The sequence below is a fragment of the Ascochyta rabiei genome, chromosome 9 (genome assembly GCF_004011695.2).
Source record: "Ascochyta rabiei chromosome 9, complete sequence".
Classification (NCBI taxonomy): domain Eukaryota; kingdom Fungi; phylum Ascomycota; class Dothideomycetes; order Pleosporales; family Didymellaceae; genus Ascochyta; species Ascochyta rabiei.
This window is the reverse complement of record NC_082413.1, coordinates 1207389-1227585: the sequence shown is the minus strand read 5'-3', so window position 1 is coordinate 1227585 and position 20197 is coordinate 1207389. Positions and strand designations below refer to the sequence as shown.

Genomic DNA, 20197 nt, shown 5'->3' with positions numbered 1-20197 from the left:
CTTATATGGGAGGCAGGCGCAGGCGGCAAGCTGAGGCTGTGACAGTGATGGCAATGACGCTAACCCAAGGTGGCCCCTGCACCAATGAGATCAGGATGTCGGAACGTTCGGGCAGCTTCGACCGTAAGCACTCACTCACTTTGCTGTTTTGCTGTTTTGCTGTTTTGCTGTTTGCTCTTTGTCAGCTTCAGAAGTCACAATGAGCTGGAGTGCTCTTCCACTGCTGTCTTATGCGGTGAAGCAGTTGCCGTCGTTGTGCCACCTGGAGCTCGTTGGCCTGTTCGCAGCAGCTTTCCCCGCTTCCGTTATCGCCCCATATGGCGCGTCTGGCCCCATGTGACGCGAAGCTTCCTTATCGATCAAACAAGGCAACATTGCCTCCAGTCCGGTACGTCCGGTACTCACAAGCCGAGAAGATTCACTCTGCAGCGCAAATCATGTCAGCATCTTGAGCTCACCGCAGCTTCGTCAATGCAGCAACTATCGTGTTGAGTAGGTACTTGTCAAAGATCCGGGCCTTGCGTGATAAGGTATCCTGGTTGCGGCGCATTACTGACGTATGAGACAATGCACGGGCTTGGTGCACCAACTCAGTTGGGTGCCGCCCATTTGCGCTCCATCACAGCCATGCATACCTCCGTAGTGGCGAATATCGCTCAATCTTGGGCCAAGACTTTGCGACTGGTTTTCCAACAGCGCGTAGCAATCTCGACACAATGCTTAGCAAGACAGCTGATGATTGATCCTCGTAACTTTGGTATGCTACGCCAACTGTCTCTCACCTCTGTCTTTCCCACATCGCGCATGTCCCACATTTGCAATACAATGGCTGGTTTTACATTCTGGACCCCACTGGCACAAAGCTTTGGTGAGTTACAAACGACCGAACGCACATGGCGGCCTTAGTCTACTGGGCTCATCCAAGACCTTTGGGAAGTCACCTGAGCGGCACGCACATGGATGATGGTGCAGAGCTGTCGAACTGAGGGACATTGCCCGATTCGAACCGAGCTTGAGAAGATGCGAAGCCCAATGTCGTCACTCCTCCCCGCGTGTGGCTAGTGTTCACCTTGGCTTTATGTACGCAGTGCCATCACAACAGTATCGCCATTACTCCCCTTAATCACGTAGTACACGCAATCCACGTCTACCGCTCAATCACCCAGCTGCAACAACACTCCGAAATGGCAGCTCCAACACTTACCAACCCTTCGCTCACTGCGGCAGTCTGTAGCCTTGAGCACCGCGCCTGGGCTGCACTGTGCAGTTCCGGCAAGGATCTACTTCCTTTGCTCTCCACCAACCCCGTCATGATATTTCCTGGCAATTATATTCTCACCGCCGTTTCTTCACCAACCGTCCACGAGATGCTCCAAAGCCCTGAGTTCAACCCATGGAGCGATTATTCTCTCAGCCACGACGAAGTTGTTCCGCTCGGCAAAGACAGTGCTATGATCTACTACCGTGTCGCGGCTACGCGTGTGAATGAATCCTTCAACGCCATTTGCTCGAGCGCTTGGGTCTTGGAGGGGCACGAGTGGAAGATGGCAAGTCACCAGCAGACACTGATATGAGAGGGGGGCGATTGAAAATGGGAGAGTCGCGGTAGAGGGACAGGCAATTGAGTGACGAATTTTGCTGATTGATATCCGTACGTTGACTCTCCGAGGTTGGCTTCATTGTGCTCCATTGACGGGTGTGATCAAGGTGCATGGCCAGCCCTGGCACTACAGAGTACGTAGGTACACGGTGAGAGTGAACTTCAGAATGGTCTAGTGTTAATGTTCTCGGCCTGAGGGTGTACCTTCTATCAATTCGTACCTACAACTCGATCGTCCGCTCGCATCGCGGATCGCGATGCTTTGATCCTCATCTGGCGTGGCCACCGTTAGCGCCCGTCGGTGACGTATCGATCTCGAACTTCTGTCATATAGTCAGGAACACACCCAGAACAGCGGCACTTCGACAAAACCAATGGTACTTCCTCTGCTTACGCAACAAACGCGGCGTCTCCTTCTTCTCACGGTACGCAAATCCGGAATTATGAACTATGCCGAAGCAGCCGGTGGCTCAAGAGGGCCACCACGACAGCCTCCACAACAACGCATTGATGCTGGGTCTCAGGCGAAGCCTATTTCCAACAGCCATGCCCAGAGGCCGAGAAGTCCACGTCGACGGAGTCCGCAAGGCCATGGACGAGGGCAGCAGAAGTTCGAACATGTTACCCGTGACGAGCACAAGCCGAACACTGGGTCCGAAGAAGAGCTTGTCTATGTACTCACACTCAAGTTGACGGACTCATTGGCAAAGCCAATGAACTCGATGCGCGAGCAGTACTTTCCAAAGAGACTCAATCGAACTCCTGCTCATCTGACATTGTTCCATGCGCTTCCCGACTCTCGATTCGCGGCCATTGAGAGCGGACTGTCGCAGCTATCTGCCAACACAAAACCGTTCCTCGTCTCGACTGGAAAGCCGTTTCGAATGCGCCTTGGCGTCGGTATCAATGTCGGAAAAGGATACAACAGGATGAAGCAGGTACACGAAGATCTAAGATCGCAATGGATGCCCCACTTGAGCGAGCAGGATCAAGGAGGATGGCGTCCGCACTGGACAGTTATGAACAAGGTCAACGAGGAGAGAAAGGTCGATGAAGCATTCCAAGCTGCTGAAAAAGAGATACTCCAAAACGTCAGAGAAGGGCAGGCGATTGGTCTCGACCTGTGGCGATATGAGAAGGGTAACTGGATATTCGCCAATGAGTACAAATTCAAGGGTCCTTGAAAAAGGGGCCGAAGCAAGACCTTGAAGGGTTTTGTGTAACCACCGGAGAGTGGCGAAAAGAATTTCTCGGGACTGACTGGGAAGAAAGGGAGGGTTCGAGGGCGAACTCGTACTGGATCCACAACGCTTTGAAGAGCATATCATGGAGCAATGCTCTGGTTGAGATATCGTACGAAGCTGGCTGATGGCATAAGACTCGACAATGGACGGAAGTGGTGGCCGGTTGGAAGACGGAGTAACTGCGGCCAGTTTTCTATGGCTTTTGCCATACTTGCCGTGAGAGGAAATATGAAGTTCACACTCCGCGGCACACACTTCTCGTACTCCCGGCGGTTGATAGTAGATCTCTCTCGAACAACGGCAATCTTCATGCTGCACAAAATGGCATAAAACGCTCCTATCAAACCGACTGCTGCAACCGCTCAGGGACCTTTCACGAACTTGCGAAATACGTGAGGATATTCACCTTCGGGAATAAGCGTATGTGGATGCTATTCACAATGCGTTAGCGTTCAGCATCCCACAGTCTGATGAGGTTGCCAGTATAGGCAGTGCGGCTCCACCGGACGGCTGTAGCGTATAATGAAATACCCGGCCGTTGAAGCTGAAACGTTTGACAGGGCACTTCCAGTCTGCCAGAGCCGCAAGGCGTTCATGGTGTGTTTCGCGAAGAGATAGATCGTCTGCGAAAACATAGACAGAAAAACTCCATGAGGGCAACAAACGATTTGCTTGTCAGATGTCGATGCTACATGTTCACTACCGCCCTTGTTGACGAATATTGAACACGAAGTCTCAGTCAAGATCGCTAGGTGCATCGGTATACGAGCTTTGTTGCTCAAAATACACCATCTAGCGCTTGTAAGGCTGTGTAAGCGCATCGCGAGTCGGGATGGACTTAGTCAGTTGCCACGCAAATACGACGCTCGTCGGTCGTGCGCTTCAAACATCGCGAGGACCTCGTGAGGGGCTGACCGGGAGCACCGTGGGAACACGGCGTTCTGAGGCGTCGCAAAGTTTCTATTCTGCTGTCCAAGACCGATCACATGTACTTTGACAGCGGCCGTAGGGGGTAGATCATGTGTGGCTTTCTAGAGGTGCGCATTGCACTTTCGCCAGAAGAGGCAAGCAAGCAAGGCACAGCCACATGCCGCTGGCCAGGGCGGCTTCTCGGGTACTCTCCGCTTCGTGACCTAACGAGTTGATCTCGAACGCGTCTAATTTCGGCATGGAGCTGCACGTGGACAGCATCTCAGGGGATCTTGCGCAAGGCGGTGTGTCGGGTCGCAGAGGGAGTGATCGGACGGATGCACTGCTCGCACCTGCCCTGCAAGATCTTGCGAGACTCTGGCGTGATGTGAAGGATTGCCGGGGTTGCAGCCAGTGGTCCTGCCTTGCCTTGCTGCTGCGATGTCACCCTAACTTCCGCAACGACGATGCTGATCGGACGACGTTAAGCGACAGACACGAGGGTGGTGGCCGAGGGAGACGCCTTGGTTGGTGAAGAAAGGGGAATTAATGGACCCCTTCTTGGCATGGACCACATGCTAGGGATGGCCAGAGTTCATAAGGTCCAGCTGTCCTCACCAGGTGCGCTCCTTGACCTTCACCGCCCCTACTCTTGCACGCCATATCTTGTGGTCTTCTGCTTGCACCCCATACTGATTGTCTCTCGTTCATCTGGCCTTGTTGTTGAAGATTCAATTGCGTTCTTCACCCCTCCACATCAACCTCCAAACCCGTCTGTCTCATCACACATCACCACCGTCAACATGAAGGGTCAGTGCTCGCACAAGTGATGTGCACATCTGCGCGCGAGTGCAAGCAGCTAACAGCCAGCGCAGCCATCATTCTCGTCGGAGGATTCGGTACCCGCCTGAGGCCTCTGGTGCGTTTTCCTGACGCGCAGCGCTGCTCCTCCAGGAGCCCCGCGATCCTGTGAACAGCACGACTAACGCCCACGACAGACCCTCACCTACCCCAAGCCGCTCGTCGAATTCGCCAACAAGCCCATGATCCAACATCAGATTGAGGCTCTTGCCGCTGCTGGCGTCACCGATGTTGTCCTTGCTGTCAACTACCGCCCAGAAATCATGGCCGAAGCCCTGAAGACAGTCAGTACAGCCAACATACCACATTCAGTGGCACGAAGCTGACTCGCCGTCGCAGTACGAGAAGCAGTACAACATCAAAATCACATTCTCCGTCGAGACCGAGCCCCTTGGTACCGCTGGCCCTCTCAAGCTCGCTGAGGCCATTCTTGGCAAGGACGAGTCGCCGTTCTTTGTGCTCAACGCCGACGTTACCTGCGAGTACCCCTTCGCGCAGCTCGCCGAGTTCCACAAGCAGCACGGTGACGAGGGCACGATTGTTGTCACAAAGGTGGAGGAGCCGTCCAAGTACGGTGTTGTCGTACACAAGCCCAGCCACGCATCGAGAATCGACCGCTTCGTCGAGAAGCCTGTTGAGTTTGTCGGAAACCGTATCAACGCCGGTATCTACATCCTCAACCCCAGCGTCCTGAATCGCATCGAGCTCCGCCCTACCTCGATCGAGCAGGAGACCTTCCCTGCCATCTGCAAGGACGGCGGTCTGCACTCGTTTGACCTCGAGGGCTTCTGGATGGACGTGGGACAGCCCAAGGACTTCCTTTCTGGTACCTGCCTGTATCTTTCTTCGCTGCAGCGCAAGAACTCCAAGCTCCTCACCTCTGTTTCGGAGCCATACGTCTACGGTGGTAACGTCATGATCGACGAGTCTGCGAAGATTGGCAAGAACTGCCGCATTGGTCCCAACGTCACGATTGGACCTAACGTTGTCATTGGCGACGGTGTGCGTCTCCAGCGCTGTGTGCTGCTGAAGAACAGCCGCGTCAAGGACCATGCCTGGGTCAAATCGACTATTGTTGGCTGGAACAGCACTGTCGGAAAGTGGGCACGTCTTGAAAACGTGACTGTTCTTGGTGACGATGTTTCGATTGGCGACGAGGTCTACGTCAACGGCGGTTCCGTCCTGCCCCACAAGTCCATCAAGCAGAACGTCGACAGTAAGTTCTTATCACATCGTCCATGTGTTATGGTAGCTAATTTGCATCAGCTCCTTCGATCATCATGTAAACTCATCTCAACACTTCGATTTACACGATTTCCCCGCCGACCGAATGCGACCGACATACGGTTTTTAATCACCTTCTATCTTCTTGTATATCTGCGATACGATTCATTCACGTTCTGCGAGCATCTGCATAATTAATGCAGGTGCTATATGTCTCTTTCTCTCGACTCTCAGCATCGTTCTTCAAAAGCGCGTGGGGCTTGGCTGGGGTTCACGGGTCATGGGTTGGGAAGTGCGTGTCTACGGATCGTGCAGGGTGCTATATTGGGGATTTGCAGCGTTTACATTTCTTGGGCAGCATTGTCAGACTTTTGCTACCACAAACATACAGACGACCAAACGTGTCGCACATAGCGAGACACGTCCCGCAATGAAACGAGATACCCTGAGACCTGGATCTGGATCCACTATTTGTTACGTGGTACCAGTTATGTGTGATTTTTTCTGTCAGGTGCTCTGCATCTACGAGTTTGAACATATGCATGGCAGTTCTACCAGCACCTCTCTCATCCTCACAGCAACCACCATCTCTTTGAGCTCGGACTCCTTCAGCGCAAACAATTACAATGACCACGCGTAACGCCGTTGCGACCTGAAGACCATGTATCTCCGCATTCGTGACAAGCACTAGACAATGAGAACGTCAACTAGTCTGTCGTTTCTACTATGCAGGTACCTGCGGTGTTGTAGGCGTTGGAACAAGTAACCCTGGCCAAGTCGTGTCTGGCAATCCGAGATTAGCATTTCTCCTCAATTCACGCATAATCTTCTTTTTAGCGTAAATACCTGCTAACGCCACATTGGTAGCCTCTTGCATGGCACTCAATCCAAGTTAGACATTTGCGCTATAACAGATGTTTCGAACACCACAAGTATATACCAGGACGAAACCCACTGTCTGAACTCTCATTCTTCGAAGAATTTCAGAAGCATAGGAAGAAAGACACATACAATGGAGCAAAAGTTGACTACAAAGCTCGCTGCTGAGGCTTTGTTCCAAGAACGACATTGTGAGCCGTTGAATCATATTACTTCACTTTCATCCTGACACACACAACAAGGCAGCAACAAAGTGTCTAGCGCTTCGAGCTGCAGGTTCTACACAAGAGCCTTGCACTCACTATCGATCACCTTGCAGTGCTCAACCTGCTCGTCAGCTTAGCACCATACGACACTTAATTTCCTCGCTCTTGACTGCACTTTAAGCGCAGCTAGCAGCACTGATCAACATCCATCTTCTGGGTACGTCGATTGAGAGGTGCAGGACTGAAGGTCAGTACTTCACCGGAATACACAACTTTCCCCGTCGACCCTACAACCGCCAACCTTTCTTCTTATTAACCTACACACGTGCAATGGTATTCACCGAGTATCCAATGGGCCCCAAGCAAGTAGATACCGCCTCAACTGAATGTTACACCAACCAGCCATCATGTGCTGAAAGGTATTTAAAGTCCACCAGCAGCCGGACCGTATTAATGTCACCCAAGCTATCTGTCTCAGCGATCATCTCTCGCAAGTCCCTGACGCCAATCACAAACTTACGAGAATCGATCTCCGGTAGGAACAGCATACCATCTGCTCAGCAGCATGCAAAGTGTGTCTCAAGAGGCTTCTGGATGGTGTTGATCTTCATGTCTCTCACACTCACCGCCAGGCCGCTTGTATGTTGGCTCATTCGTGTGTCCATGATACCTCTCATTTTCATTCTTCAGATGCTGCTTTGTTCCCTCAAACTGGCCGACGACATAACGTTCATCCTTGCTGTTCTTCTGTGGCTTATATTTGGCGGTCACCAATGGCTCGTAGTATCATCTTGGCTACAACCTCCGGTGCAGTGCGCACAAGCACAACTGGTAGATGAGAAATCCGAGAAGGTTGGTGATATCAAGCAGAATACTAATGTTGAACAGTAGCTGACACTCAACCAGCAATTCGTACTGGCTGAAACGTCTCAACAACACTGCACCGTCGACGCCGCATCTTTCGTTCCCCTGAGTTGCTCTCCCATTGTCATTCTTAGCATTGCTCCTCGTGGTTCTGATGGGGAAAAAACCGTATGGCGCCGCTCCGCTGTCGCTAATGTTATTGATGACACAGCTGCTGCAAGTCATGCAGTCACAGCTACGTCTGACCTTACAGGTCCCAAGTCTGCATTGCTTGAGCGCAACGATAGGGTCGAGCATGACGGGTCTGCTGCCTCAGATGAATGTCACTCCATTGTCTTTGTCGACACGACTCTTAAAAACCACTTGAAGCTACGCACAGCTGAGGACCCAGTAGCTAGCTCTTCATCTTTGGGTCAGACGGCTATTACGGAGCCCATGAATGAAACTGCCCATGGGACGACACGGACTGCCACGAGCGTTTGTGTCAACATTTTAGCTGCGACCATTCAAGAGCACGCGCATGCTATCAGTATACTCACCAATCTGCACAACGTTGTTCAAGTTCAGGGTAGTACTGCTTGCAAAACTACATCTGATATCCCATCTGGGTCTGAGGGTGGTCTGATGCCAACTACATCCGAATTTCCGGGTGGTAGCTCTACGCGCCCTAGCTCTGAGGATGGTGGTGTCGTGATAGATGAGCGTCTTGGGGACGACGACGACGACAACCACGTTGTGAACATCGGTACGGTAGAAGGCCAAGCCGATCTTGAACTGTGCCTCAAGCATCACACGATAGTCAGCCCTGTTGAGGTGGCTCGTTTGATGGAAGCACATGACAATCCCACATTCTGCGAAGGAAGATTGGACAATGTACGGCGAGAGGCTCTATATCGACGATACCGAAGTGTTAGGGACTTCTACAATCAGGATGAGACAGCATCAGATTTCACTGGCCTGGCGTCATGGCCCGACCGATCTGTTTCTGGAGACGAGAAAGACATCTATGGTATGCTCGGGCAGGGTTGGCATTACCTCTCGTCTCAGATGCAGCAGTACATTGTCAACAATGGTTTTCGAGAACTAATCAGGATTCGTGATGGCATCACAGGGTTGAATTTATTTTCAACTCAACTGGAGCTAGCGTGGCACAGAAACAACCCTTTGATGATGAATGGGGGCTTGCCACAAGTTACTGATATCAAGGACGTCTACATCTGTCAGATATCCAAGACTCGTAGCCACCGAACACCCTATTCCACTAGTTCTAGAGCGTGCAGCGGCTTTAGTTTGAACCATAGACAATATTTGACGGATGAGCAAGAAGTGCTAATCAATCAGGGCTCCGTCGAATACATTGAAGAGACTGCAAACGCTAAGATCTCAGGAAGGCTTCAAGATCTTCGAGCTAGCTCCAGGCATGGACAGGCGCAGCTCGACAATCCAGTACTGGGGTGGCTTGATGGCATGGAACGCGTTGAGCAGTTCGATGCCAACGATTGTTTGCCATGCAACTGTGGTAGAAAGGCCATGCACGACCAGCTTCGGTTTCGGTACACGGCTGAGCCGGGTTATAATCCTAGCCAGTATGCTTATGCCGCACCCGAGCCTGGCTTTCTCCTGGACGAAGCGCTCGAGCTAGATCGCAGAAAAAAGATGCTAGATGCCAGCTACTATGGTCCTGCAGTGGGATTCCCACGGAGCCAGTCTGTGGCTCAGATCTGCGACCTCCACGCGATCCCATCTAACAACCTCTGGATTCTGGTCGATGATTGCGTTGAAGACGCTAACAAATGTCTTTCTGATGCAACCGGGGACTTGCCTGTGCCTGGCTTCGTCAATCTCCAGAGGTATCCGCATGGCTTCCGCATTCCTCGTGGGTTTTTGGAGGTTGAGCGTGATGAGCTTCCCCCTCGCTGCAAGCACGGCTACTTGCATCCACCTTTCGCTGACCACTGCAACCGTTGCTTTCCCAACGGCGAGCACGAAAATTGTCCAGAGTGCGATACACACGGCGTGGCGCGCGAAATTGAGCGCGATCCAAGCATGGAGGCCGAGTATGAGATTGCGTGGGAACAATATGATCAGGGACAGCTGACACTTGCTAGCAAGGCAATTGTTGAGGTAAAGGCTCAAGTGGTCCGTGCTAAATCTTTTGCGCATGTCTCCTATTGTTTTAGTGAGTGGAGCCTGGCGTTAGTTGTGTGGTGCTTTCACTTCTTCGAGACAATTCAATCGGACTCTGTTGATTACTGCCTGTTTCTATATTCTGAATTGTCGCTTGCGTAAAAAACTTCGAGCATGTCCATATCCAGGCCAGGTGTTTAAGGAAGGACAATACCCCAGGCGTTTCCACTGCATACGGAGCGGCTTGAAAATTATCTATGAGATGACGATCCGTGTTGGAACTCAACCTCGATGGATAAGGCAGTGTTCACAGACGACTTCGGACTTAAGTAAAGCTATGGTCCTTCGTGTATCTATCAAAGAGAAAATCGAGTATTGAGAGCAAGTTTCCTTGCCCACGTTGCAACAGTGCATAGTGAGACACTCGTGTGCGATGATACATTCCTCATGCTCATGCAATTATTCCCCACCATCCCTAAGCCGCCCTGATCGCCGGATGCAATGAAAGTACAACACTGATTCATTGGTTAAATTGCCGCACATTCGTCTACGTTTCATTGTGGATTATCTTCAAGAATCAACATCAAATCGTGCTCGCGTTTACTTTTTCTCACTAAACACCTTCTCCAGTTCTGAGCAAACAGCGTCTGTAACCTCTTTTGTGTTTGAATCCCCACCGAGATCTTTTGTGACGATGCCTCGCTCGGCAACGTTCTCGACAGCCTTCATCATCTTCATAGCAGCTTTTTCCTCACCGAGCCATGTAAGCATTTCCGACGCTGTCCAGAAGGTTGCAACAGGGTTGGCGACGCCTTTTCCAGTGATGTCGAACGCTGAACCGTGAATGGGCTCGAACATGGAGGGGTTTTTTCGGGTGGGGTCTAGGTTACTAGTAGGTGCAATGCCGATGGATCCAGCCAGGGCAGCTGCGAGGTCAGACAGGATATCCGCGTGCTGTTTTGGTTAGTGATTTATTTTGTCGGCGGGTCTTGGGTGGACTTACGAGGTTGGTAGCAACGATGGTGTCGAGGGACTTTGGATCCAGCACCATACGGCAAGTCATAGCATCAACCAACATCTTGTCCCACTTAACGTCCGGGAAGTCCTTGGATACCTCGAGCGCAATCTCATCCCACATGACCATTCCATTCCTCTGGGCGTTCGATTTTGTGACGACTGTCAGGAACTTTCTCTCTCTTTTCTGTGCCAACTCGAAGGCAAATCGAACCAGTCGCTCGACACAGTGTCGTGTGAAGATGGAGACTTCTGTTGCTGTTTCCCATGGCTGACCCTTGTGTGAGCGGCCACCCTGACCGGCGTACTCACCCTCGGAGTTCTCACGAACGATGACCCAATCCAGATCACCATGCGAAGCATTCCTGAGAGGTGACTGAGTACCACGGAAAATCCTGGTTGGGCGGACATTTGCGTATTGTTGGAAAGGTTGGCAAATGGCCAGACGGAGTCCCCAGAGAGAGATATGATCCGGAACATCTGGTGCACCAACAGCACCGAAAAGAATAGCGTCATGCTTCTTCAATCTCTCGAGCCCACCATCCGGGATGTACTTTCCAGTTTTCTTGTAGGTTTCCGAGCTCCAATTGTAGTCTTCAAACTCAAGCTCGAACGACCCGTCGAGTGAAACCAGTTTCTTCAAAACTTGTACAGCAGCATTGACGACCTCAGGACCAATGCCATCGGCACCCATAGTCGCAATGGAGTGCTTCCTCTGAATCGCAATTGGAGACATCCTGTCGATCGTGGGCTTGGTACGGGTAGTGACGTGGTAGAAGACGATGCAGTGCTAGTGAATGGAATCCGTAGAGTAGGCTCCTTGACGACTTATGTATCGATGCTTTAATGCGCGGGTTAGTTTGCCTCCTAAACTGATGCGTTGCGGGGAAAGTGCGGAAAAAGAAAGACCGCCACAAACGCGCAGAAGCGCGCCGCACATTCTTTCCCCGGGTCCTGAGAACCGCGCGGCATTGCCTAGGTAGCATACAAAACGCATACGGCCTCGGGAAGCTAAGGCTATGCGAATAACAGCGCGGAGCCGGCGAGAAATAGGAAGTTGACATTGGTTGTTTTCTTGATGAGGAAGCAGTGCAACGTGTGGGCCCAAAACTTCACGTGTTGGTGCGAGCGCAACGACAATCTTCCTCAGATCTCATCTCGGACATCACGATCTCCAATTCGGAAAAATCATATGGTGAGTCAAAACTTTCAAGGCTTAGTGGGTCTCGCTAATATTAGAGGCACTCAATCCGATCGCCTGCGACAACTGTCGATCGAAAAAGTGTAGATGTGACCGACGAGTGCACGTTTCCTCCTACGACCCTTGTACTGCACAGTACTGACAGGCCGCAGTCCGTCGTGCACACAATGTCGTGCTTCTTCATTGATCTGTCGCTATCAAGAAGGTGGAAAGCGCGGGCTTCCGATCGCCTACATCAACAGCCTTGAGAAGCGGCTACGAGAGACCGAGTCCGCGCTGTATGCGGCTATGCTCGCATTGAAAGAGCAAGAAAGCATCAAAGCTAGCAACTTGAGTCTTCTCAAAGCGCCGCGAGAGCTCTCAAAAACCGAAAGACAAGACGACTGGAAGCGACTGCCACTTCAAACGCCTGAGCAGCTCGCTACCTGGTTTGTAGAGAAACAACAGCAAGCGGTGCCGTGTGAGCCAGACCTACCACATATACCCTTTCCAGGAATCTCATCGCTTCAAGATGTTGCCTCAAGTGCCGGCGATGATCCTCGAATGGCTCTACCATTACCGCACACACCTCATGCTGACAGCACCCACTCGCCCATGTACTCTGAGTCTACCTCATCGACCTTGTCGAAGAGTGTTACGGAGCAACTTAAAGGTATTGACCCACCGCAGGCACCAAACATTTCCGCATTGCCTTTCAACTCTACCAGCTGGCACAACTACTTTTGAGTAGCCAGTATGACGTCACGGTTCAATAGCTCTACGACGTGCACGCATAAGACCGATGACTTTCCAGCCAAGCATTGGAAATCTCCTCACTTCGTGTTTCAGGTGCACAACGTACACCGCAACATTCAAGCCCTGGAGACGAGTCGCACGAGACAACGCGTCCCGCTAAAGGCGGGGTTTGATTTTCCGTAAGGCTGAACCTCCGGTTCCTGAACTTTGACGACAATTTCTTCATCTCATCACCATGGAACATGGCGACGGAGCGACCACCCCCAGCCCTTCCCTGCACAATGAGAGACCCTCGAAAAGGAGGCGAACGTTAGTGCATCCACCTCGTGAAGTTGGTCTGATGCGGAGCGTTCCTGGGGACAGGTTGTCAAGATTCGTCGGTAGTGCAAGTGGCATTTACTTCATACGATCAGTATACGGTGCAATTCGCGGCGCTCATCCATCCACTACGGCTCCGATAGAAACACCCGAGAGCGATCACGTTCCTGGAGAAGACGATTACCTACCTTCGTCGAATCCCAATAACTCTGGTCGAATATGGAGAGACGAGGAAACTACTGCCAGATCTCTATCGAGTGTGTCGTTCCAGGAGCTTGTCGAATGGAGCGGAAGCTACTTCGCTAACTGGCACCCTTTTTACCCGTTCCTGCACGCTCCAAGTGTACTAGCGTATCTTGAAAGGCTTCCTCAGTCAGGCGGGCATACGAATGACGGCGCTTCGAACTTTCAGATGATAATACTACGGTCTGTCATGTCTATATCACTTGCTGATCGTCGGCAATCGAACGTAGTGAATACTGCGCAGTATCCTGCCGACTTGGTTTTCCAATCATATGATGATGCCATGGACTGTCTCCAACATGTGTTGTCCCGCCCAACAACTATACAATCTCTACAAGCCGCGATCAGTGTTCAGCTTTTTCTCGTCTCTATGTTGCGGTTGAACGCTGCGAGTCGTCTTGGTGGGTTGGTCATCCGTATGGCTCTTCAACTCGGTCTGCACCGTTGCCCAGCTCGTTTCCCATCGTTTTCGATTGCTGAAAAAGAACATCGTCAAAGGATATTCTGGTCATTGTACGCCATGGACCGTTTCATCTGTCAATCTATGGGTCTACCACTCAGCCTTCATGATGATGACGTTGATGTGTGCTACCCGACTGCAGAGCGTCACCCAAACAGTCATTACCACGCAGGTCAGTCTGTAGAATTTTGCAATGTCTAAAGACTCACACCAAAATAGATGATAGGCTGCGGCTCACAAGCCTTCTTGCGAGGCAGTATACCATACGCGGCCAGATTATAGAACTTCGTAACAAATCACTTCACTATGTTCAGAAGGACCCCGATCAGGCGACCGCCATAACAGCTAAGCTGGCTCAGTGGTGGAACGATGTGGAAGACTTCCATGACACTGAAGATGATCAAAATGCTTCTGCGTACCATCGTACTGTCTTGACAATGTTGAAACATGAATCGATTATCTCTTTAAATCGACCAACACTCGCTGCTTCACGTCAGGGACACGCATACGATGCTGCTCTACAGCAATGTATAGGATCCGCACGTGCAATCATCACAACACTACACAAAGCTATTCGACCAAGGAATGAGCTTGAATTGGGATCTGAAAGCGTAGCTTTGCTATGGCCGTCGTGCACATGGGCCGCTTGGATCAGCACATTCATTCTGTTTCATGCTGCTAGTAGCAATCATGTGTCAGATGGAATTGCGTCACGGTAAGCATGGTTCTGAATTGTTCTGCAGAAGTCTGACAGTCTATGCAGGCTTACCGACAAGACTATTGATGTACTTCATCATCTCTCCCGCAGAGGCAGTGTGTGGCCTGAGGCTAGTGCTACTGCGGTACGCGAGCTGCGTGACCGCATCACTCAGCGTCCGTCTAGGTATCACGCAACTGCTCAATCCACACCGATCTCTAGGGAGAGCAACATGAGAACAAATCAAGAGGCCGGCACACAAGGACTACCACAGTATACAAGCTCTAGCGGAGTCAATCCCTCATCCAACGTGCCCTTGACCGTGCCAGACCATGCAACATCAAGCACTGGACTATCTCAAGATGGTTCAAGCTCTTATGTTGCACAGCCTGAAGCAGGTCCCTCTGCTAAGCCGAACAACAGCATGGCTCACACTTCTGGCGCATCTCAAAATGCAAACACCTTTCCCTCGTTCGACAACGCATCGTCCATTTCGTATCAGAACATCAATACCCCAGTCTTCGACTTTGGCAATTCAGAATGGAGTGATTGCGTCCAAGCCAACGAGAATCTAGAGTCGAATACAATGTTGCCTCAAACGGACAGTGTGGACCCATATATCGGGTTCGATATTCCATTTTGGCTCGGGCAAGATCAGTATTGGGACATGCTACACGATCGAAATTGAGAGGGAACATAGGCATAATTCCACCCTTGATTGTAGGTTTCTGAGTATCCGACATTATGATGTGCCTCTTGTTGAATGAGACGGATTGCACAGTAAAGCATGATAGTGTTGACTCTGCAATTGCATATAATGTTGCCGACTTGCGCGTTCACGCAGCACAGGAAAGGGATGGCAGCGATGTGCTTTAGGGTGGGATTCTAATGTAACTGGAGATGGGGTCATGGCACAAGGCTATGATTGGCCCCGCATTGCTGCAGCGCTTGATTATTTTGCAAGAGCGCTTCAGTTCGCACGTGAGACTTCCCTTATAGCTGGTCCTATCCGCAGTAACCCGAGTTAGGATCAGACCTTCAATTAAACGCCGTTAGCTTTAGTCATCGTTGCACAGTTAGTGACATGTGTATAGCCACTTACTGGAAAAACCAGTCAGCAACGGTGGACTCGCCGCCATGATCGCAGTGATCGATCTCATTGTTCAGCCGCGTCACGCAGTCGTTCTCGGCTAAGCTGTACCCTCCGCTTCTCCCCCTCCAGCCCACAGCAAAATTTGCCCTGATACCATTGCACGGGCTATTGGCGCAAGCGTACTTGGTCTTTCCAGGCGAGTCGAAGTAGCCCGAGAGCGTACCCTTACACAGGTCTCTAACAGCACCACGAAACGCATTCTTGTTACAATCGTCAATCCAGGCCTGGCCTCCGGAATAGCAGCCAGCCATGGCGCTAGTGACTGAAGCAATAATAACGAAGGAGGTAGAGAGCTTCATCGTGAAAACCGTAATTGAAGAGCTAAGCTTGAATATGTTGGTGTTGACTAAGTTAGGGTGGCGAGTGACTGCTTTTATACTCCACATGGTTGACTACTGCTGGAGCGTGCTGTCCCTGTTATTCAATTTGGGCTGTGCGCATGTCGACTACCGAAAAGAATAAGCTGAGAGTCTGCTTACTGCTGGTCCCACACAGGAGAATGTTGGTTACAGGAACTGTTAGCCAACCCTCGTGCGAGCAAATTTTGTGAAGGATCGCGCTAACGGCACAGCAAAGAGGACTGGAACTGTAAAATTGGAAAAGACTTGCCTTCTGATAGATGTCACTAAGCGAAGTGTCGGGTCTAAGGTACCTAGGTAGTTGTATCAAATCACACCTTGGTGGAGTATCCTCCGTATTTTACATCTGCAGAGACCTGCTTAATCCGGGAAGAATTGACGCTGCAAGAGCAAGGGTGTTAACGGGGCATTGCCGGTGTAGGATGTATCTCCACACGACGACCCTGCAGATTATCAACTCATCAACTCGGAAGTACACAAGAGCAGATGTAGCCATTATGTCTCTCCAATTTTCCTTATTCTCTGTTAAGCTAGACGCCAAAGGTCTCGTTTTCAGACAGGGGATTTAGCTACACATCTATAAAATTCCTTTGTTTACCCGCAGTTGACCTTTCCATTGGCCCTGTACCTGTATCTACCAGGCGGAAGTCTAGACCGGTTGCCTATAGTTGTACCGGTAAGCAAGCATGATTTGCCTAAACGATGCGCCAAGAACAGTTTATGTACGCCATCGCTGCATGCCAATTCGCTAGCCTCAAAGTTAAACTTACCAAAATCAAAGAGACGGACTTACTTAATGCCTTGTCCGACCGTACCGGGTTGTATTTTCATGTCATTGTTAACAGTCAATCGTTGAGCACAAGGTGACAATATCCTCACCAGATCTAGGTTATTTTTCTGTGCGGCGATCCCGAGTGCACAATTCAGACCAAATCCTGTCCATGTCTTCGCCCACACAATATCTTGTTGCCCATAACAATCGCGACACTTGGAGCCTCCCGAAGCCCCGACGACAATGTGACTTTGCTTCTGTTCTTATCGTTTGGTCTATAGGCGAGCTTGTAAATACCCGATATCTTATAGCTACCCACTAGAGCGTTAATCACCCCACAAACTCAGACAGAGCGCTGTTCAGGTGAGGTATCACCACTAACGCTGACGAGAACGTCGACGATCTTGTTGATGTGAGAGGGAAGGATGTTATGGGCTCCGTATAACAAGATTTTCCGATACTCTGGAAAGGATCCGAGGATGTTTCGGACAAACTGCGAGTCGCCTCTACTCAAATAGGCCGAAGCCAGCTGCCTGTTGAGCCCGCTCTATGTCGGGTACGACTGGTTGCGATTTGTAGTTGTTGGAAAGGTGGCTGTAGAGGTGGTGACAAAACATCTGTCGGTTTCTGGCATTGGGCGTGGCGATGCACAGACCCACGAGCACAAAATGTAGGAAACTCGAGGTTTTCAGAAGGTCCGCAACAGCAAGGTTGAGTGGTAGGAACCGCTAGTGCGTTTCGACGTCTAGGCGCGAGGAAAGAGCTTGGGCTGATATCTTTGTCATAAACTACCCTGTTGTAACCAAATCTTACACCGCTATGTCGGTATTTAGGGTGAAAGCCTATCCCATTCAGATCCCAATCCAATTTCTTTCCGTAATATATATCCAGTCTCCACAATCCCTTCACATCTCAGCAAACTTATTCCCGAAGAGCCATCAGATTCAGCAGCCGTTTTGAATCGCTATTAGAAGACATTAGTGGACAACCTTGGTATCTGTTTGAAAAGGGCTAACTCTCAATGAAGAATGCACATGTATCGGCGTCAAAGTAGGGGCTAGATTTTCTCGACTCAAAAGAGCGAAAGCATCGGTGAAGGGGGTCAAAGCTGTGTCCGATCCAGAATAAATGAACTTCTTTGTTCTTAGAGGTTGAATATGAAGGCGAAGTGAATAGAGGAGGGAAGGCCAGTGGCACCTCAACAACGTCCATATGGTTAGGCAACAGCGAATCCCTCTGACTTATCTCACATTGTATCCATGGTGTTTGAGAGGATCGCAAATCCGCATACACGCGCTTAGTCCAGCAGGATCATAAAGATTAAACAATCAGTATTTATCAAACATGCTACCTTGAACATCTCTCTGCGCATTCCGGCTTAGCCAAGACCTGATCTTCACTCCCTGTAACACGAATATCTGTGAAACTCACAATCTGGCTCATCTCAATATCGCCCTTAAATGCATCTCTATCGCCCTGGATAACTGTCTTAGTCGACCCATGACTTCTCTCATATAGTTCGTTTGTCGCATCCATCGGCACAATAGCACCATGCTGCGACGTGTGCGGCTCAGACAAGTATCCGGTACTACTTCTCGAATTCACGTTTCGCTTCCAGAGTAATTGGCTACCGAGATGAGACGGCCGTGAGATACTCGAGGGAAACGTGCGTTCGGAGGGGAAGTAGTGTCTGTAGAAAGCCTTGAGGGCAGGCGTGTTGGCGCATGTAAAGCCAACGTGGAGTTCGAGGAGGGACCTATTGTATCAAGTCAGAAAGCCTGATAAGATTATTTTTGTCATGACTTACCACAACCACACGTCACAGCCCGTCCACGTCGTGTCGTAAGTCTCAAAGAAGGAGCGATACGATGTATACGTGCGCAAAGCACCCAGCGCAGCCGCGGTGTAGCTCACGGCGAATACGCTATAGAGAGCAATTTTTTGGCGCTTGCGCATTTGCAGATTCCAGCAGAGGAGCGCGGGGAGAGAGGCTACGACAACGTCCTATGACAGCCCGTGTCAGTTCCATGGCGTTTTGTATTTTTATCACTCGAGACTTGCCTGCAAAGTCGAAATAACACCATTTGCGACGATTTCTGCTCCTTCATTCGCACACTTATACTTGTAGCCTTTCAAGAGCAGCTTCATATTAATTTGGTTCCAGAAGGCGGAGATCGGAGTGCATATAAACATGGTGATGGAAATGAAAACGACTTTGACGTTCACGTCAGCTTGTACTTGTATGGTAGGCTCCTCAGGGAGTGTTTGCTTACGGGTATAGATGCCAATGATGGTGATGGTAATTCGCAGAGTCCATCGGAATGCTGGGGAGACTGCGCGCGAGCCTAGACGTCGATAGAAGAGCAAGACAGACATCTTGATAAGCCCGGATGCGAGGCTGAAGAGAGCGTAGATGGCCATGACGTAATGTCGTTGTACTGGGAAGTACTTGTATTCGATGTCCCAGAGATGGCGGTTAAAGTAGAACTTCTCCGTGACTACAAGCTTGTGTCAGTGATGCGTTTGAGCGTTTGAGCGTTTGAGCAGCCTCTCAGTGTGGCTTCTTTCGCTCGGAGGGCACTTACGCAGTGGGAATATGACAGTCAAAGCCATGAGACAAAACCATACTGATGTCAGTATCCATTAATGCCATCAGACCTCGGAATTCTCATACCCACGAGACTAAGATCAAAAAATCATCCCATCCGGGACTTCTCTGGACGCGTAGTCGTATCCAGAGGCGCGCAAAGAGCAGTGCAGTGCTAATGGGTCCAAGCAAGCATGAGAGAGCAAGCACATATTTCGGTTTAGTAGGCGGATCGACGTAGTTCGGCGCTGGCCATGAAAGCCACTGCTCCGGGGGAGGATGCATACCGCCCGGCATGGTGGAAGAGACGGAAGGATGGAGACTGTATGTTCGCTTCAATTAGATGTGTGCAGGGGGTCTACGACACATAAAGTCGTAGAGATGGAGCTTCCCAAGGTTGCACGCCAAACTTCTAGAAGATCGGTAGTTCTCGTACAAGCTAGAGGCAAATCTTGCGACTCGCATCTCGTCCTGCGTTGCGCTACGGCTGAAACGTTACCATGGTTGATTGCGATGTTCATCCGGTCGTGGCTGGATGACATGTCGGGAACTAGAGCTCTAGTGGTCCAGTGGTAAGCAGCTGCAGGTATAGAGAAACATAGGGCTGCACCATTGACCCGATCTCTAGCTCTGCTTACTATATCAACTGGATATTAATTGGGCACAAAACTTCTGCATACTTGTCGACCAGAGTAGGAACGTGAAGGTTGCTGGAGCGGGATCTATGCAGGGGTTTGCAGAGGG

The 20197-nt window shown here is 50.6% G+C and overlaps 7 protein-coding genes across 7 annotated transcripts, besides 2 other annotated features; 4 read left to right on the top strand and 3 right to left on the bottom strand.

Annotated features, from left to right (window-relative positions):
- Positions 1-139: 139 nt before the first annotated feature.
- Positions 140-173: a tandem repeat.
- Positions 174-2043: 1870 nt separating this feature from the next.
- Positions 2044-2784, top strand: EKO05_0005904 (Mannose-1-phosphate guanylyltransferase; the record flags this gene model as incomplete). The annotated part of the gene is made up of 1 exon (XM_038945868.2): positions 2044-2784. The coding sequence occupies one exon, from the start codon at positions 2044-2046 to the stop codon at positions 2782-2784; it is 741 nt and encodes a 246-aa protein (XP_038798921.2).
- A 1772-nt stretch (positions 2785-4556) lies between these two features.
- On the top strand, positions 4557-5900 carry EKO05_0005903 (Mannose-1-phosphate guanylyltransferase; the record flags this gene model as incomplete). The annotated part of the gene is made up of 5 exons (XM_038939959.1): positions 4557-4563; positions 4629-4672; positions 4752-4898; positions 4954-5830; positions 5881-5900. 5 exons carry the CDS (start codon positions 4557-4559, stop codon positions 5898-5900), a joined length of 1095 nt encoding a protein of 364 aa, XP_038798920.1.
- A 1686-nt stretch (positions 5901-7586) lies between these two features.
- Positions 7587-9970, top strand: EKO05_0005902 (uncharacterized protein; the record flags this gene model as incomplete). Its single annotated transcript, XM_059636691.1, has 3 exons — positions 7587-7775; positions 7830-9911; positions 9968-9970. 3 exons carry the CDS (start codon positions 7587-7589, stop codon positions 9968-9970), a joined length of 2274 nt encoding a protein of 757 aa, XP_059492674.1.
- Positions 8499-8520: a tandem repeat.
- Positions 9971-10514: 544 nt separating the features above from the next.
- On the bottom strand, positions 10515-11664 carry EKO05_0005901 (uncharacterized protein; the record flags this gene model as incomplete). Its single annotated transcript, XM_038939900.1, has 2 exons — positions 10515-10868; positions 10918-11664. The coding sequence occupies 2 exons, from the start codon at positions 11662-11664 to the stop codon at positions 10515-10517; spliced, it is 1101 nt and encodes a 366-aa protein (XP_038798918.1).
- A 1435-nt stretch (positions 11665-13099) lies between these two features.
- Positions 13100-15270, top strand: EKO05_0005900 (uncharacterized protein; the record flags this gene model as incomplete). Its single annotated transcript, XM_038939895.2, has 3 exons — positions 13100-14057; positions 14105-14600; positions 14649-15270. The coding sequence occupies 3 exons, from the start codon at positions 13100-13102 to the stop codon at positions 15268-15270; spliced, it is 2076 nt and encodes a 691-aa protein (XP_038798916.2).
- A 317-nt stretch (positions 15271-15587) lies between these two features.
- On the bottom strand, positions 15588-16034 carry EKO05_0005899 (uncharacterized protein; the record flags this gene model as incomplete). Its single annotated transcript, XM_038945866.2, has 2 exons — positions 15588-15618; positions 15685-16034. The coding sequence occupies 2 exons, from the start codon at positions 16032-16034 to the stop codon at positions 15588-15590; spliced, it is 381 nt and encodes a 126-aa protein (XP_038798915.2).
- Positions 16035-18213: 2179 nt separating this feature from the next.
- EKO05_0005898 (uncharacterized protein) lies at positions 18214-19750 on the bottom strand (the record flags this gene model as incomplete). Its single annotated transcript, XM_059636690.1, has 6 exons — positions 18214-18622; positions 18674-18870; positions 18928-19079; positions 19140-19364; positions 19452-19491; positions 19544-19750. The coding sequence occupies 6 exons, from the start codon at positions 19748-19750 to the stop codon at positions 18214-18216; spliced, it is 1230 nt and encodes a 409-aa protein (XP_059492673.1).
- Positions 19751-20197: the final 447 nt, after the last annotated feature.